Source organism: Pogoniulus pusillus, chromosome 20 (assembly GCF_015220805.1).
Source record: "Pogoniulus pusillus isolate bPogPus1 chromosome 20, bPogPus1.pri, whole genome shotgun sequence".
Lineage (NCBI taxonomy): Eukaryota > Metazoa > Chordata > Aves > Piciformes > Lybiidae > Pogoniulus > Pogoniulus pusillus.
In genome coordinates this window covers 19730376-19749430 of record NC_087283.1, presented here as the reverse complement: position 1 = coordinate 19749430, position 19055 = coordinate 19730376, and the positions used below count along the sequence as shown (strand labels likewise).

The 19055-nt window shown below is 47.7% G+C and overlaps 1 protein-coding gene across 4 annotated transcripts in view; it reads left to right on the top strand.

The window, feature by feature from the left end:
* PHAF1 (phagosome assembly factor 1) overlaps positions 1–19055 on the top strand; it is a 51397-nt gene that overhangs the window by 14135 nt on the left and 18207 nt on the right. For all 4 annotated transcript variants that reach the window (XR_010306097.1, XR_010306098.1, XM_064160475.1 and 1 more), the window contains 4 exons: positions 554–637; positions 7877–7920; positions 8217–8296; positions 16407–16501. Coding sequence is in view for 2 of the 4 variants with exons in the window: in XM_064160475.1 (XP_064016545.1) it covers positions 554–637; positions 7877–7920; positions 8217–8296; positions 16407–16501 (303 nt within the window). In the remaining 2 variants the exon portion in view is untranslated. The remainder of the gene's footprint in view (positions 1–553; positions 638–7876; positions 7921–8216; positions 8297–16406; positions 16502–19055) is intronic.

Here is a 19055-nt window from a genome sequence, read left to right as displayed (position 1 = left end):
ACTCCAGCAGACTGCAGATGAAGCCTCTAGTTGTTGTGAAGGAAGCCTCAAATCACAACTTGAGTCTTAAGCCTTCCTGAGAAAGACTGTGACACTCTTGATTCTTGAAGTGGAAAACCCTCCCCCCATCTTTTTGTCAGTGTCTGCTGGATTCTGATGTGAGGCTTGGTGAGCAGGGCTGCTACTTTTGTGTGCCAAGAAGACACCAGACTGTCCCTGCATGGTGTCTCTGATGCCAGACTTGGAGTGTTAATTTTCAAGGTGTTATGCTTGGTGTTCTTTCTTTTCCTCTCCATTTAAAGTCATGGACAACTGCTCCTTGGGGAGTTCTTGCAGGGTGCAGATCTCACACAGGCAGTTCTGTCTGTTTTAGGAAGGGAACTGAAGGAGTTGAGAGATTTGGCCAGAACTGCTTTTTGTTATGCCAACAAGTGGTTGTTTTGAGGCAGTTTTGTTTTGCCAAAGTAACTGGTTTATGCTTCCACAATAATAGATACCTTCACAAAGCCTTGAACTTAAAAGCCTAACAGCTTTTTCCTTTTTTGCCTTGCAGTCACCTCTTAGCCATGACCTCATCCTTAACCTGACTCAGGATGGAATCAAACTGCTGTTTGATGCTTTCAATCAGAGACTTAAGGTAAGAAAACAGCTTTCCTGCAGACAAAACCATGCAAACCTCTTGGATGTATTGACACCTAACAGAGCATAAGTATGTGGCTCTTTAGGCATTTAATTTGCTGTCTGTGATGTTCTGTCATGATAATAAACTGCATTTCTGTGCTTGGGGGGGTTGAATCTTGGTTTATAGGCTTACAACACTTTAACATTGTCCTGGGAGCTGTAAGAGCACCATAGGAGTGTGATGGTGCTCCCTGTGTTGTCTGAGGTTGCAGAGAAGCTATGAAAGGCCATCACTAAAGCTGAGCAGGGGATCTGAAATCAGGTCATTGATTACTGCAAACCAGACAGTGCTGCCTTCTGCCCAGATTGTTCCTTTGTCCATGCTGCCATTTTACTTTGCAAAGTAAGCTGACTTCCTCCTAGTCTCTTCAGCTGCCTTGAGTGCTTGCTTAGCAGTGGGTGCTTCATTTCTCCCAGAAAGCCACATTCTGGTCTGTCATGAGCAGCTGCTGCTTGCACTACCTTCAGTTTGTTCCAGACAGCATTTTTAGTTCTGCAGTCAAGGTCTTCTGTCCAGCGCTTCTGCTTCTGTGCTTTTAGGTGGCCAAAAGTTCACAGAATCATAGAATTTCTTAGGTTGGAAAAGATGTTCAAGCTCCTCAAGTCCAATCATCAGTTTCACACTGACAAGTCCTTGACTAAACCAAATCCCTCAGCACATCTAAACACTAGGAATCGCTATGGCTGGAAAGGAGCACCAGGATCAGCCAGTCCAACCTTCATCCCAGCATCCTTCATCACTAGACCATAGCCTCAAGCACCACATCCACTCTCCTTTCAAACACCTCCAGGGACAGCAACTCCAGCACCTCCCTAGGCAGCCTGTTCCAGTGCCTGGCCACCTGCTCAGGAAAGAACTTCCTCTCAACAGCCGTCCTAAACCTCCCCTGGTGCAACTTGAGGCCCTTTCCTCTTGCCCTGTCATTAGTAATTCAAGAGACCAGCTCCAGCCTCACTACAGCCTCCTTTTAGGTAGTTGTAGAGGGCAATAAGGTTCTCTCTCAGCCTTTTCTCATCCAGACTAAGCAAGCCCAGGTCCCTCAGCTGCTCCTCACAGGTCATGTTTGCCAAGACCTCTCCCCAGCCTCATCATCCTCCTCTGCCCCTGGTCCAGCACCTCAGTGTCCCTCCTGTGCTGCACTGACCAAAGCTGGACACAGTACTCGAGGTGTGGTCTCATAAGTACAGGGGCATGGTCACCTCCCTACTCCTGCTGGTCACACCATTGCTGATCCAGGCCAGGATGCTGTTGACCTTCTTGGCCACCTGGGCACACTGCTGGCTCATGTCCAGCTGCTGTCCACCAACACCTCCAGGTCCTTTTCTGCCAGGCAGCTCTCCAGCCACTCCTCCCCCAGCCTGTAGGGCTACTGGGGGTTGTTGTGGCCAAAGTGCATGACCTAGCACTTGGCCTTGTTAAACCTTATGCAAGGGATCTGCCTCTCCCTGGGATGCTTTGTGTGGTTAAGATGTGAACTAAAGGGCAGGTTGCTTGCTGAGCTCTCATGGCATTTGTGTTGCTCGAAGATCTGTTGTGGAGCAGTTCATGTGTACAAAATGGGTGCTGGAGAGCTGTGACTAGATCAGGAAAGAATGTTGAGAAGCAAACAGATACATTTCAGGTATCTTTGTGTAACTCCTTAATTGTGCATAGTGGCCCTTTTGACAGGACCAGCTGTGCTGAGCAATTGTCAGCATGGTTCTCACCTGGCCTGCATAATTTTCTCTGCTAGGAAGTGTCAAGGTGTTGATTTGGCTAATTGAGTGAGAGTGAATTGCTCTAACTGCCATCCTGAGGCTAAATATGTTGCTAAAAATAAGAGGGATGCTTACCCTGTAGGTAAATCTTGGAATATGGTGCTGACACCCAGCACTACCAAGCTTTGGAGCAGTAGGAGGTGCAGCCTTACTCCCTTTGCTCACTCATCTCTCCAGTAAAACCAAGAGCTAAAAGTCACTCTTCCAAATGTCAGCCTGATGCCTTGTCAGAACCATGACTCAGTGCAGCAGTGTGGTATCAGCTGGAACTTCAGCTCTTTGTATGCTCCAAGGGAGCAGCAACTCTAATTAGTAGTTGTTGGAAGTTCTTATTTCTCCAGTAGCAACCTGTAACACAACCTGTGTGGTTGTGTTTTCCTTTTCCAACAGTTCTTTTCTGTCAACTATAGAAATCCACATTTTGAAGAACCATGTTCAGTTCTGATTGAGCTCAGGTCAGGAGCAGCTGAGCTTTTTTTTTTGTCCCCTTTTTGCCAGAGCTGTTTGTAATTGCCTCATGCTGGTTTCTGCTCATGGAGTCATTGTGGAATAGCAAGGTGGGGGAGGGTTGTTTTTGTGAAGGGCTATTCATAAGGGTGTGATAGGACAAAGGAGAATGGTTTGAAGCTGAGGGAGGGCAGGTTTAGACTGGATCTTAGGAAGCTAAGTTCTTCAGTAGGAGTGTGGTGAGACTCTGGAATAGGTTACACAGAGTGGTTGTGAATGTCCCCTCCCTGGAGGTGTTTGGGGCTGGGTTGGATGAGGCCATGAGTGACTTGATCTAGTTTGAGAGGCATCCTTGTCCACGGCAGGGAAGTTGGAGTAGATTGTTCTCTTGAGACCCCACCTGGAGCACTGTGTCCAGTTCTGGAACCCCTATCACAAAAAAGATCTGGAGGTGCTAGAAGGTGTCCAGAGAAGGGCCACGAGGATGAGCAGAGGGCTGGAGCTGCTCTGCTGTGGAGATAGACTGAGAGGGTTGGGTGGTTCAGTCTGGAGAAGAGAAGGCTCTGAGGAGACCTTACCATGGCCTTCCAGTGTCTGAAGTGGACTACAAGAAAGCAGAGGAGGAACTTTTTAGGGTGTTAGGTAGTGATAGGATTGGGGGGAATGGAGCAAAATTAGAAGTGGGTAGATTCTGATTGGCTGTTGGGAAGTTTTTCAGCATGAGAGTGGTGAGAGACTGGCACAGGTTGTCCAGGGAGATAGTGGAAGCCTTATCCATGGAAGTTCATAAGGCCAGGCTGGATGTGGCTCTGAGCAACCTAATGTAGTCTGAGGGTGTCCCTGCCCATGGCAGGGGAGTTGGAGTTGCATGATCCTTGAGGTCCCTTCCAACCCTGACAACTGTGTTATTCTGTGATCTCTGAGGTCCCTTCCAACTAAGCCATTCTGTGAATTTACAGTTCTGAGGAGAGGAAAATTCTGTCAGGTGGAACTTGCAGTGTAAGCTGCAACTCTTTTCCAGCTATATTTTGGTTCTTAGGGAGGACCAAGTCAAACCTGGCACACTTGAAGTGTGTAGCTTTGCTTACTGATGTGTTTTGGAGTGGTGCAGCCTTGTAGTGCTGCTGAAGTGCCAGGACTGGTGTGTGCCCTGTCTCTTGGTGCCCAGGCAGTCTCTGAGGGTCTGCCCTTGTCATTTGCACAGCTTTCCTCCTCACCTTGCTCCATGAAGGTGCTTGGGAATCTGTTTTAAAGCAAGACTAGGGGAAAACCAAACCCTTCTGCTGTGTGGTTTTAAGTTTGTTTCAGAAAAATAAACAGGGGGCAAAAACCCCAATCTCTTCTGGTATGTTGTGGTGAGCTGTGGAGATGCTCAGTGAGCTATGGAAACTTGCACTTGGAGAAGCACCCAGAAAGCTTTGTGGGATCAGGTCAGAAGGTCAAGAGGCCTGGTTAAGAATAGCATAGGATAAGTGATGCCTGCTTTTCAGATGATTTAACTCCATTTTCAGTGTTGGTCAGCAGCAAAATGGGAAAAATCAGGGTGCTTTATCTCCTTGCTTTGTGTGTTGGGTTTTTAATGCACACCTGTAGAAAGGATGCAGTACAGGCTGCTAAAAGAAGCAGTTGGCAAGCCTCAGGAAGCTGGTGCAGGGACAAAGCTGTATCCATGTGCCCTTGTGGCCAAGAAGGCCAGTGGTGTCCTGGGGTGTATTAGAAGGGCTGTTGTTAGCAGGTCGACAGAAGTTCTCTCTGCTCTGCACTGGTGAGGTCGCACCTGGAATGTTGTGTCCAGTTCTGGGCCCCTCAGCTCACAAAGGACCTCAGGGAACAGCCTTAGACAGTCCAGAGCCACAAAGCTGCTGCAGGCAGTGGAGCATCTCCCTGCTGAGGGAACTGAGGCTTGTAGCAGAGCAGCCTGAGGGCTGCCCTCATTCGTGTGGAGTGCAGGGCAGTGTCAGGAGGATGGAGGCAGGCTGTGCTTAGGGATGCCCAACAATAGGACAAGGGGCAGTGGGTGCAAGCTGGAGCAGAGGAGGTGCCACAGGAAGAGAAGGAAAACTTTTTTCACTGTGAGAGTGCCAAAACCCTGGGGCAGGCTGCCCAGAGAGGTTGTGGAGTCTCCTTCTCTCCTGGAGAGGTTCAAAATCCTTTTGAACACATTCCTGTGTGAGCTGCTCTGGGTGACCCTGCTCTGGCAGGGTGGTTGGACTGGATGATTTCTAATGGTTCCTTCCTACCCCTAATGTTGTAGGATTCTGTGATCTCTTCCAACTGAAGCAATTGTCAGTACATCAATTTGAACTATGGTGAGAGTAGATCCAGGACCAGGTTGTGAAAGCAGCTATCCTGAGTTGTAGCAGCAGGATCCTTTCACACTGTCCCTCTGTGATGGAGAAAGAGTTGGATTTCGCAGCACTGCTGGGTAGCAGTTCTGTGAGCATTTTTATGTGGCTTACTCAGTGGCAATGATCAAAACTGACTGTGACAAAACATCAGCTTTTAATAATTTAAACCAGCTGCTTGTGTAGTAAACCCATCCCAGAGCAGTCCTTGGTCTCCTGGTTTGATCTGCACTATTGCCAGTAGAAACTGAACCCTGTCCTAGTGCTGTAGCCTGACAGAGTGTTTCTTCAGTGCATCTTTCATGACTTCTTTGGCATCTTTTGACTGCCTGTCAGTGCTTTTGAGTTGTGCTTGTTTCTTCCTCTGCTGTTAGTAAAAGGCATGCAGACTTGCAGTGTGGAGGGCAAGGAGGCGGATGGCAAATTTGGTGCCTGTGTGTGATGGTTTGGGTGTTACCTCCCCCCCCACACTTTGGAAAATCACCCAGACTAGGCTCAGTCGATCTGAAATTGACTGAGTGAAGCTTTATATTTACAGCTTAGCACAATGTACAAGCAGATAGTTACAATGTCTACAGCTATAGATAGAAATAGGCAAGTTAAAAAGTAATACAGAAACACAACAGCCCTCCCAGAAACCAGAGTCCCCAGGAGGGGCTCCCAACTACCCTTCCACCTTCTCCCCACTCCTCTGCCTTACCCCAGACTTTGCCTTATGCTCAAAGTAGTTTGGAGGGCTGGGTGGGGGGGTAGGAAGCAGATGGATTAGTCACACAGCCAGCAAGTTAGATTAGAGAGAAAAGTTCAGCCCAAAGCCAAGAGAGATACTCCCTTATCTATGTTTGTACTCTTGTTCTTCTGCATCTCAGCTAGAATCATAGAATCAACCAGGTTGGAAGAGACCTCCAAGATCATCCAGTCCAACCTATCCCCCAGCCCTATTCAGTCAATTAGACCATGGCACCAATTGCCAAGCCTGTGAGTGAAGTAGCCATCACCACTGTTTCCTTTTCACAGCCTAGAATCTAATTCTTCTCACCAAAACATTCTAGCTAGCTTCAAACTAGCACACTGTGTGCTGCTCTCGGGGTGTTTCTTGTTTGGGTTCTGTGTAACTCCTTGTGCACAGCTGCCTGTTGTTTGACTTGGCTTCTTGTCTGCCACTAGCACAGCATGTTTCAGAACTCCAGGAGAGTGCAGTAGCTGCTGCAAAACTAGATCTGTGCTTGGGGTTGGTTTTCCCTGTTTTCAGAAGCATTTTCTTGGGGGAGAAAGGATGACATTCAAGGTCACCAAAGAAATAAAGTCCTTCCCAGCTGCTCTTAAAAGCTGCCTGTTTGGTTTTGAACAAGCTGTGCAGTGAAGGAAACCTGAACATGTCCAACTGTTTGAATTCAGACACTGCCTAACTAAGTTTTTTCCAAGAGGCATCATTCAAGGTGTATTTAAGAAGAAGAAAAACTTGCTTGCTCCTCTTAATATTGATGCTGCCAGAACATTCATTTGTTAGTTGCTTTCTGCAGTGCTTGTTGCTTGGATCCTGAAACGTGTGAGCTTCCTGAACAAAGTGCTTCAGAGAACTCCTCCAGCTTTTTCTGAGGCAACAGTGTGCCAGTAAATGCAGATTTCTTTATACATAGTGGTTTGATCATTGCAAGTTGTTTTATTTCGGGTTATTTGCTGGGCATCTCCCAAAACCAAGACTTCCTTCTGAGCTGGTGATATTTTTAGGCTTTAAAGCCACAGTTGTTAGCAAGCTCCATGGGGAATTCTATGTTGTTCTCTAGCTGAAGAGTGAGTCCTTTCTAAAGCTGCCAGTGGTTTGCTGGAGGATCATGCAAAGCAGTAAAAAACACCTCACCGTTGGCAGCAGTTCTGATGTGCTTTACCTGTTTTCCTCCTGGCACAGGGACACAAGGGTGGAGGAAGCTTGTGTTTGATCATGGCTACTTGCAAAAACTGATCTGCAGTGAGGCTGCTGAGATGCTGGCACAGGTTGCCCAGGGAAGTTGTGAGTGCTCCCTCCCTGGAGGTGTTCAGTGCTGTGTTGAATGAGGCCTTGAGCAACCTGGGCTAGTGGGAGATGTCCTTGCCCATGGTAGGGGGGTTGGAATTGGATGATCTTTAAAGTCCCTTCCAACCCAAACTATTATCTGATGCTAAACCCCAGTCTGGTCTCAAGAAGAGTCACATAAAAATCACATCAAATCAATCTCAGATGCATGTTGATGCATTCAGAAGGAAGGATCCAAAGCCAATATTGCCTGCAGAGAGGAGAGCTCCTTGGAGTAGTCAGTAAGGTCTGAAATATGTAATGCATCTCAGAAGTAGGTATTGCAGCTCCTTCTGATTCCTTGTGGGCTGCTTTTTTTGTCTTCTGTAATGCTTGCAGAGACTTCTAGGTGTCTTTTTATGTAGTACTGAACTGGAATTCTGCTCTTTAGTCCTGCTGTGCTCCTCTTTTACTTTAGGAAGTTAAAACAGTGCATTCAGTGCACCCTGCTCAGGCGTTCTTCAGGGTGATGAGAGCAGCTTTGTTGTTGGGTTTTGGTGGTTTGGGGTTTTTGCCTTTTGACAAGAACTTGCCTCTAATGCTTCTCAAATGTGTCCCAAGTATGGTGATGTTCCTGTTTCCTGTATTTCAGGTGATTGAAGTTTATGACTTGACTAAGGTGAAGTTAAAATATTGGTAAGTGATTATTTTTAGATTTCCCATGATTCCTTCTTGACTCCAGTGATTCATTCAAGATGAAAACAAAATATGTAGGAGAGAAACTAATGTTTTCAATCATTTCTTTTTGCTGAGAGCTGTTTAACAAGACTCTAAATAATTATACTTCCTTGAATGTAGCACTTGGTTGAATTCCCCCTTTTTTCCCTTCGGTCTTGGGAGACCTCTTCCAATCTAGATGTGGTGTTTCTGGTAAGCATTAGTAGCATCCATTTAATACCCTTAAAGCAGGTTTGCTTTGTTTTCTTTTTCAGTGGTGTCCATTTTAACTCTCAGGCAATTGCTCCAACCATAGAACAAATTGATCAGTCATTTGGAGCGACACATCCAGGAGGTAAGCCAAAGGATTTCTGAGGTGCACAGCTAAATCCACAGGCTGACTTCTAGGAAGCTTTCCTATGTGTCTGCCTAGAGGAATGTGTAGACTCTTCTGTCATCAACTGATCTGAAGTTGTTTTCCAGAATGGTTATATTCTTACAGCTGGAATGTCTTGTGAAATGACTGCAAGTGCACTTGTGGCTGTCTTGAAGGGAAACTGTGAGGCAGAGAGTTGCTGGCACAGAATGGTGCACTCAGATACTATTTTGAACTGCCACTACCAGCAAATGTTGACCTTTTTTGGTTGATCCTCTTGTTTTGGCACAGTCTTACACATGATCAGCTCTCAAGTGTACTTGGGGATACTGTGAATGTACAGCCAGTTGAGCTGATCTTTGTGCAGAGGATTACTTGCTTAGGCTCCATGCTATGAGGACATTGCTACAGCCCTCCTAGGGCAGGGGCAAGTCTGAGCATGTATATGACAAAGAGACTTGCATCTCCCTGTGCCTGGAAGCACTGGGCAGGTGTGAAGCCAGCCATCATGAGTGCTATGTCCAGTTCTGGGCTCTTCAGTTCAAGAGAGGTGTTGAAATACTGGCAGGTGTCCACAGGAGGGCGACAAAGCTGTGAGGGGCTTGGAGCACAGCCCTGAGAGGAGAGGCTGAGGGAGCTGGGGGGGTGCAGCCTGCAGCAGAGGAGGCTCAGGGCAGAGCTCATTGCTGTCTGCAGCTCCCTGAAGGGAGGCTGTAGCCAGTTGGGGTTGGGCTCTTCTGCAAGGTAGCCAGCAACGGAAGAAGGGGACACAGCCTCAAGCTGTGCCAGGGCAGGTCTAGGCTGGATGTTAGGAGGAAGTTGTTGTCAGAGAGAGTGATTGGCATTGGAATGGGCTGCCCAGGGAGGTGGTGGAGTCACTGTCCCTGGAGGTGTTGAGGCATAGCCTGGCTGGGGCACTTAGTGCCATGGTCTGGTTGCTTGGCCAGGGCTGGGTGCTAGGTTGGCACTTAGTGCCATGGTCTGGTTTCTTGGCCAGGGCTGGGTGCTAGGTTGGACTGGGTGAGTTTGGAGGTCTCTTCCAACCTACTTGGTTCTGTGACCAGAACAAGGACAAGTTTAATTAGCCTGGCTTGAACCCACTCTTGCACAGCTCCTTGGCTGTTTACCACCTCTGCAGCAGGAACCAGCTCCTTGTTTACATAGAAAAATGGATATTTCAAGGGTTTGCTAGGTGATGAAAAGAATCCAGTGGTGAAAAGCTGAAGAGGATATTTCTAATTAAGCTGCTCAGGAACCTCAAGAAATGGAGCACAGACTGACAGAAGAAGAGAAATCATTGACTGTGTTTAGGCAAGTTACCCTTTTTAGAGCATCATTTTCTATTTTCAGCTTAACCCAGTCCACTTGCAGCAGTCAGACTGATCCCAAATAGGCTGGTGTGCTTTGTGGTGGATGGGGATTGCATATCCAGACTTTCTCCCTGCTCTCTGCAGAATATCTCTTGCACATTACAGAACAGGATTTATTGGCCCCACATGGAGGGTCATGTGGCTAAAGTAACATCTCTGCATAAAAGCCTGCTTTGGTGGATGAAGATCAGATGGACATAAATGAGGCTTGGAGGCCAGTAATACTCCAAGGACCAGAACCAGGCTCTCTAAACTTCACTTTGGCCCTGATCTTAATCATAGAATCACAGAATGGCTTTTGTTGGAAGGGACCTCAGCGGTCATCTTCTCCCAACACTCCTGCCCTGAGCAGGGACACCTCTCAACTAGGCTTGGCTACTCAAGGCCTCATCCAACCCTTGAACATCCCCACGGAGGAGGTATCCACAGCCTCCCTGGGCAACCTATTCCAGAGTCTCACCACCCTCCTACTGAAGAACTTTTCCTCGGCTCTAATCTAAACCTACTTTCCCTCAACTTAAGACCATTCCCCTTTGTCCTGCTTCTAGACACCCTGATGACAAATCCCTCTGCAGCCTTCCTGCAGGATCCCTTTGGGTCTTGCAAAGGCAGCTCTAAGGTCTCCCTGGAGCCTTCTTCAGGCTGAAGAGCCCCAGCTCCCTGAGCTTCTCCTCATAGCAGAGGCACACCAGCACTTGGATCGTTTTTGTGGCCATCCTCTGGACTCCCTCCAGCAGCTTTTTGCCCTACTTATGCTGGGGGTACCAGAAATGGATGCACTATTCAAGATGAAGGTCTCACCACAGCAGAATTAATGTTTCCTCTTGGGCAGAAAGTCTGAGCTCTGTAATTATCTCTCCCCTGGACTAGAGATTGTGTAGAATGCAGGAAGGGTGAAGGTGGTTCCATATACTCGACTGTTTGCACTTGCTTTGTGACAGTGGTTTGTGTGCAGATCTCTGGAGGTGAAGTGCTTGCAAAGTTGTGGTATTTGGAACCAGAAAAATAGATACCCATCTGCAAGCATTACTTGTGGTGAGAAATAGTGTGTTTTATTGCTGGGTAAAAGTGTGTGCAAGCACTTGCAAACATGGCTTGGCACCACATGCCCTCCTGCTGAGTTTGCAGGCTCTTGTGTGCCTGTCACATTCAATTAGGGAAACTAGCAGACTTGCTTCATCTGATGATAGCTTTTCCTAACATCTTTTCATCCAGTGACAGGAAGATATGGAAATAGGTTTATGAAGATGTTTGCCTCTCACCATTTCACTACTGCTTTTGCTTACTCAGGTTCCTCACTGGAAATTTGGTGTCCTCCACGAGCAGCCTCCTTAGAAGTAAATGCTCTGTATTAGGCTACAGGCCATAAACAGTTTGAACTGCATCATGCAGTGCAGGGTTTTGCTAACTCTTTCTTTTCTTTGAGATTTCTGAACCAGAAAAAGACAACAAATCTCTACTAACTTTCAGCTTGTGGGAGAGAAAGAACCATAGCATGACCTCCAAAGGTCATCTAATCCAACCCCCTCTGCAATCAGCAGGGTCATGCTCAACTAGATCATCTTGCACAGAGCCCTGCCCAACCTCACCTTCAATATCTCCAGGGATGGGACCTCAATTACCTCCCTGGGCAACTTGTTGCAGTGTTGCACTGCCCTCATGGTGTAGAGCTTGTCATCATGATTGGATGTCAGGAACTACTTTCACATCCCACAAAAAATTGAGGTATGGGAGGGAAAGGTGGGAAGAGAAACCTTCCTCTTATCGAGGGCACCCTCAGCAAGTTTGCAGGTGACACCAAACTGTGTGGCACAGTTGTCTTGCTAAAGGGCAGAGATCCATCCAGAGGGACTTGGACAGGCTGGAGAGGTGTGCCCAGGCCAACCTCATCAAATTCAACAAGACCAAGTGTAAGGTCCTGCTCCTGGGTCAGCACAATCCCAAACACAGCTCCAGGTTGGGTGGGGAATGGCTGAGAGCAGCCCTGAGGAAAAGGACCTAAGGGTCTGGGGTGATGAAAAGCTCAACACCAGCCTACAGTGTGAGTGCAGCCCAGACAGCAACCCTGTGCTGGGCTGCAGCAAGAGCAGTGTGGGCAGCAGGGCAAGGGAGGGGATTCTGCCCCTTGGCTCTGCTCTCCTCAGACCCCACCTGGAGTCCTGTGTGCAGTTCTGGAGCCCTCAACACAAGAAGGACATGGAACTGTTGGAGCCAGTCCAGAGGAGGCCACCAAGATGCTCAGAGGGCTGCAGCAGCTCTGCTATGAGGACAGGCTACAAGGGTTGGGGCTCTGCAGGCTGGAGAAGAGAAGGCTTCCAGGAGACCTTGGAGTGGCCTTCCAGTATCTGAAGGGGCCTGCAGGAAGGCTGGGGAGGGACTAGTGACAAGGTCTTGTAATGCCAGGACAAGGGGGAATGGGCTTAAAGTGGCAGAGGGGAAATTGAAACTGGTTGTTAGGGAAAGGTTCTTTGCAGTGAGGGTGGTGAGCCACTGGCACAGGTTGCCCATGGAGGTTGTGGAGCACAACCAAACAATCAAAGATCACATTCTGTGCTTCTGTGCTCCACAACCTCCCTGGAGGTGTTCAAGGCCAGGTTGGATGAAGCCTTGAGCGACCTGTTCTAGTGGGAGGTGTCCCTGCCTATGGCAAGGGGTTGGAACTGAATGATCTTTGAGGTCCCTTTCAACCTAAACCATTCTTTTTTGAGCCAAGTACCAGTTTTCATGAATGGAAATGTGACAGAACCATCCCAGTGCTCCTCTAGAACCCCAGTGCAGGCCCTTGAAGTTTACAAATGTGTTGTGTTTTATCTGCATTGACCTCTGCTGGGGTTTTCTGTTTCCAACAGAAAGTTGTTTTTCACTTAAATCCGAGGTGGTTGCAGCAAGACTTTCCTGCAACAGGATACCAGTGGCACTTTCAAAAACACATTTCAGAAGGTTAGCAGTGGTTTTGTGTTGAAGCTGACCTTCCATGAGCAGTTCTGGGCTTGCCACATGAGTGGCTTTGCAAACAGAGGAGTCATCAGGAAAACTGCAACCAGCTTCATTAGTTTTTGGCTCATGTTAGTTTTGAGACGTCTTAGGATCTTTGTTATGAGACTTGATTGAAATATGACCACTCTGGAGGTCAGTAGCTTCTCTAAGCCAAGGGTTGTTATCCCACATTTCCATGGTTCTGTGACCTGGCCTCCTGCTGGGAAGGGCTTGCTCTTGCCAGTGGTGCTGCTGAAATCACATCCTGTGCAGAGTCCTTGTGGATGCGGCTGTGTGCCCAAGCACCACTCAGCAGGGATGTGGGATGTGGGACTGAGCTCAACTCGTAAGGCATCCTCCCCTCCTGCCACCATAACCCTGCAAGGATGGAAAGGTTCCCATCTTCTTTGTAGCCTTCAGAGGTTGCTCTGGCTCCTGTGGAGTGCTGGAAATCTTGTGCTTGCTACCAGGAAGAGTTGGCTTTTGGGGCTGTGTGATGGTTTGGGTGTTACCTGCCCCCCCACTTGTGAAAATCACCCAGACTAGACTCAGCTGAGCTGGAAATGAAAGAATGAAGCCTTATACTTACAGCTTAGCACAATAGACAAGCAGATGGTTACAATATCTACAGCTATAGACAGAAATAGACAAGTTGAAGAGGTCATACAGAAATGCAACAGCCCTGCCAGAAACCAGAGTCCCCAGGAGGGGCTCCCAACCACCCTTCCACCTTCTTTCCACCCCTCTATCTTATCCCAGACTTTGCCTTATGTTCAAGGTGAGTTTGGACAATCAGCCAGGGGGGTTACAAAGCAGATGGATTAGCAGGTTAGAGAGAGAATGCAGGCACCCAGAGCCCAAGAGAGCAACTCTGTCATCTATGTTCGTGTTCTTGTTTTTATACATCTCAGCAAGCCTGTGAGTGAAGTAGACATCACCACTGTTTCCTTTTCACAGCCTAGAATCTAATTCTTCTCACTGAAATATCCCAGCTAGGCTCAAACTAGCACAGTCTGCCTCTGCTGTAGTCTGGACTGTGTCTGTTTGTGGGCTTGCTGGTGTATGTGGCTTCATCCAATCCCCTACAGGAACACTGCCCAGCTGGTTACACCTTGCTGCTTTCCTGGAAGGCAAACTCTCTCCCTTCCTTCACCTGGAGTGCAGCAGCAGGCCTTTTGCTCTTGTCAGCAGTTTTCAGTGGAATTATTCTGCAAGGTCCCTGTGCAGTCAGTGCATTTGAAAATAAAAGTTACAAAACCAGCATCCTTGCCTTGTTCAGGCATGTGCTGGAGACACATGGCTTGGAGGGAGACAGGGCAGAGCTTGGAGTAAGGATACAGACCCTGTGAGGAGAGGCTGAGGGAGCTGGGAATGTTTAGCCTGGAGAAGAGGAGGCTCAGGGCAGACCTCACTGCTGTCTAAGGAGGCTGTAGCCACGTGGGGTTGGTCTCTTCTCCCAGGCAACCAGCAACAGAACAAGAGGACACAGCCTCAAGTTGTGCTGGGGAAGGTCTAGGCTGGATGTTAGGAGGAAGTTGTTGTCAGAGAGAGTGATTGGCATTGGAATGGGCTGCCCAGGGAGGTGGTGGAGTCACCATCCCTGGAGATGTTGAAGCCAAGCCTGGATGAGGCACTTAGTGACATGGTCTGGTTGATTGGCTAGGGCTGGGTGCTAGGTTGGACTGGATGAGCTTAAAGGTCTCTTCCAAACTGGTTGATTCTATGATTAGAAAGCTAAATTCTCCAGTAGGAGTGTGATGAGACTCTGGAATAGTTTGCTCAGAGTGGTTGTGGATGTCCCCTCCCTGGAGGTGTTCAAGACTAGGTTGGATGAGGCCATCCCTGGTCTCTTTGAACATGGTTGATTCTGTGATTCAAAGGAGAAAGCCACTCCTTGCCCCTTAAACCTAAACATCAACAAACATTGCAGGGGATGGGAACTGATGGGATTTATATAACCAGATAGCACACTTGGCATGAGGAGGGGAAAAACACTTCTCCAGCTGGCTGAAGGCTTTGGAAAAGATGCATCATCATTTATCATGAGAGAGATTTGTGTGATTTCCCTGCAGATCAAAACATTTCCCTCTCCCCACATGGTTTTTCCTTTGAGTGACAAGCCAAAGAGAGCAGGCAAAATGCTCTTAACCAGCACTTTCTGCAGAAAAGGCAAATGATGACTTCTTGAAAGCTTAATGCTTATTGCTCAACTGTTATTTGTCTATCCTGGGCGGTCTGGCATTGTCCAGATATCTTGTGACATGTGTCTCAAGTTGAAGCTTTGAAAGGCACTTAAAAGGGGGACACACACACACTATATTAATTTTCTCTCTCTGCTATGTCATTTAAAATTGTGAGGGGGGAAAAAAGGGACTTATTGGACCCTTTTCCTTTGGTCAGGTGGAAGCAAGCAGCTCTTCATGGAGTGTTTCTTGGTGTGGTGGCTTCATGGTCTTTTGGGTTGGGTTTTTTTTCCCCTCCTTTGCTGTTTTCAGACTGCTCTGCAAATGAACCAACCTCTGTGTGTTACGAGAACATTGTGTTCCCCCCCCCCCCAGCAGCTGCCAGGCACAGGTTGAAGTTTGGTAGCATCACCCCCTGAAATGTTCCCAAGCTCCCAGTCTCCTGGGACTGTTTTTAAGCTTTCCACACTGTCACAAAACAGTATGTCTTGTTCGAGGCAGCTCTGGGGGTGACTTCTCTTGCTGTTTATAGTTGATGATGTGCAATTGATTGCCATAAATCAGGCTATCTCGTGATGTGCTGACAGCTATGTGTGGTCTTATTTACTACTGCTCCTGGTGGAAGCTGCCTGCTCTGCTGGTACCACTCCTGCTGATGCTATCTTTGTCGTTGTAAATGAGTGTCTGAAGCATTTCCTCCTTGTGCTCTCTTGCTCAGGAGCACAGCTAGCACACGGAGTGTGCAAGCAGGAGCTCTGCTTGGCAAAAGGGGGGGGAATGTCAGGGAGGTACCTGGAGCAGACAGGCTGAGAGATCTGGGGCTGTTCAGCCTCGGGAAGAGAAGGTTCCAGGGAGAGCTTAGAGCAGCCTTCCAGTACCTGAAGAGGACTACAGGGAAGCCAGGAAGGGCTTTTAGTGATGAGAAGAAATGGATTGAAGCTTGAGGAGGGCAGATTTAGGCTGCAGACTAGGAAGAAATTCTTGGCAGTGAGAGTGAGGCGACACTGGCATAGGTTGCCCAGGGAGGTTGTGGCTGCCCTCTCCCTGGAGGTGTTCAAGGCCTTGAGCAACCTGGACTACTGGGAGCTCTCCCTGCCCATGGCAGGGCAGTTGGAGCTGGATGATCTTTATGATTCTATGAATCTGTTAGCCTGTGCTTGCCAGTGGTGTGAAATACAGAATTTACCAGCATGCTGGGTGCATCTGAATCTTTCTGGCTGTACAAGTGTTTCACATGACAGTGAACAGAACTATGTTGTGTAAGAGTATCTGTTTAAAGTACTTGGGGGGATATTAAGCTCTAATTGATGGTGTTGTATTGTGCAATCCTATGGGTAGGGCTAGGTTAGCACCTACAGGCTGGCACAGGCAGTTCTAATGAATCTAAACTTTCTTCTCTTCCTGGGTTCTGCTATACCACACTATTACTGCCCTTTGTAATTGGGTTCCTCCTGCATCTTGATGTAGTAAATGCATTGAGGTGATAAAAAACACTGTTAAAACTAATTCTCCACTTCAGTTCTATTATTTTGGTAACTGTGATTTTCTTTTCCCTTGCAGTGTATAATTCAGCTGAGCAACTCTTTCACCTCAATTTCAGAGGACTGTCGTTTTCTTTTCAGTTAGACTCCTGGACTGAGACTCCGAAGTACGAGGTCAGCAATCACTCTTAGTTGCCTCTCTGGTACTTGCAAAACATCACCTGCAGCATGCCTTGCCTGCAAGCTAACAAAAACAGTCACTGGGGAGGAGTTTAACTCTGCTGTCTACAACTACCTGAAGGGAGGCTGTAGCCAGGTGGGGTTGGGCTCTTCTGCCAGGCAAGCAGCAACAGAAGAAGGGGACCCAGTCTCAAGTTGTGCCGGTGAGGTCTAGGCTGGATGTTGGGAGGAAGCTGTTGCCAGAGAGAGTGATTGGCATTGGAATGGGCTGCCCAGGGAGGTGATGGAATTACCGTCCCTAGAGGTGGTGAAGGAAAGCCTGGATGAGGCACTTAGTGCCATGGTCTGGTTGATTGGCTAGGGCCAGATGGTAGGTTGGACTGGATGAGCTTATAGAATCAGTCAGGGTTGGAAGGGACCACAAGGATCAGCCAGTTCCAACCCCCCTGCCATGAGCAGGGACACCCTACCCTAGAGCAGGCTGGCCACAGCCTCATCCAGCCTGGTCTTAAACATCTCCAACCGTGGGGCCTCAACTGCCTCCCTGGGCAACCCATTCCAGGATCTCACCACTCTCCTGCTCAACAACTTCCTCCTCACCTCCAGTCTGAGCCTACCCATCTCCAGCTTTGCTCCATTCCCCCCAGTCCTGTCACTCCCTGACAGCCTAAAAAGTCCCTCCCCAGCTGTTTTGTTGGCCTCCTTCAGATCCTGGAAGGCCACAATGAGGCCACCTGGGACCCTCCTCTTCTGCAGCCTGCACTGCCCCAACTCTTTCAGTCTGTGCTCACAGCAGAGCTGCAGCAGCCCTCTGAGCATCCTCTTGGCTCTTCTCTGGACACACTCCAGCACATCCACATCCTTCCAACCTGGTTGATTCTATGAACTCCTCAATTGTGCTCTTACTGGTGTTATGTAATCGTTTCAGAGTTAAAGACTGCCTCCCTTTTAGCAGAGGTTTCTCTTGCATCCTGAACTGAGACTTGCAGTCCTGTTGTTGAAAGGACTCTTCTAAAAATAAGAGGGCTGTCGATGCAAGTACATAAATATTAAGCAATCTGCTGGGAGGCTGTTCTTTCATCAGATATTTTTGCATCTCATCAAAGTGATTATGCAACTGAGCTGGGACAGAGTTCATAAAATGCATTTTCATCTTAAGTGCCCTTCAGGATGAGTGCTTTTAGGAAGTCAAATGGATGTGCTTTATCTGTAATGCCTGTTTGCATGTTCACCAAATATTCCATGAGTTAGTGAATGCTTGAACATATTAAAGCTTTCTCTGAAGGCTGCCAGTACAGGAAACAAGGTCAGGTACTTAGTGATTTCTACCTAAGTGTCTAACTTCTATTGTGTGAGAATGGAAATGCTTTAAGTTAAAAGAGGCTTACAAGCTAAAAAGAATGTGTGCTGTATGGTATTGAAATTAAAGAGAAGAGTAAGCTGAAGAGCTAGAACCAAGTAGGAGAAATAACCAGCACAATGTCACATGTTTGTATGTCACAGCTTAGTACTTCCATAGTTGTGTTCAGGCAAATTGCCTTTATTCAAGGCCAGGTTGGATGGGGCTTTGAGCAGCCTGGTCTAATAGAGGTTGTTGTCAATGCCTGTGAGAGGATGGTGGAATTAGATGATCTTTCAAGGCCCCTTTCAATCCAAAACAGCAGTAGTAAGGGTCAGGTGGATTTCAGAAATATTTAGAAGCCTAAAAAGCCAAAGAATGTCTCAGCAGAAGAGCTGCTTTTTGTACAAGCATTCCCAGGGCATCTAGGAAATGGCTGAGCCAGTGGAGGTTTGAAAAGATCACAAAATACCTCAAGTTGAAAGGCATCCATAAGGATCACCAAGTCCAGCTCCTTGCTGACTACCCAAAACTAAAAGACCTTCAAATAAGCCTGCTAGAATCAATTTTAGCTATTGCATCTGTGTGTCTTGGTTTGGCCCCTGGTTCAATTCACTAAAAATAATTAGGGCTAGTTCCAGACAGCTTGGTGGGAATGTGCTCTGAGAAGGGTATGGTGTGGTTCTTGAGGATGGTACAGTAAAGAAAATAACTTGCCTTTCTCAAAGTCTTTCATCTAGTTGCTCAAATGAGGTTAGCAAAATGTTTACAGAGTGAAAGGCAAAAATCCCCTCCAGGATTAGAAACAGGCAGAGATGGAAAGTTTAGGGAACAGTAATGAAACAGTCCCCAAGAGGGAGCTAGTGGAAGGTGTCCCTGCCCATGGCAGGGTGGTCAGAACTCAGTGATCCTTGAGGTGCCTTCCAACCCTGATAATCCTGTGAAGATGAATGTTTGTGGAGCCTTTCAGAGTGGGACATCAGGAAAGACTAAAGAATGAAATGAAGTTTGAAGGTAGCAAGATCTTCAGAGAGAGTCACACAGGAATGCTCAGCTGGTTAGCAAGGCAGGGTGGCCTCTGCCTGGCTGGTTAGCAAGGCAGGATGGCCTCTGCATATTAGAAAGAACCAGCTGAAGAAGACTTTGGTGTTTGGTGTTTGGTTTTATTGTTGTGTTTTTTAACAACCTGCAGGTGAGCAGAGCATGAAA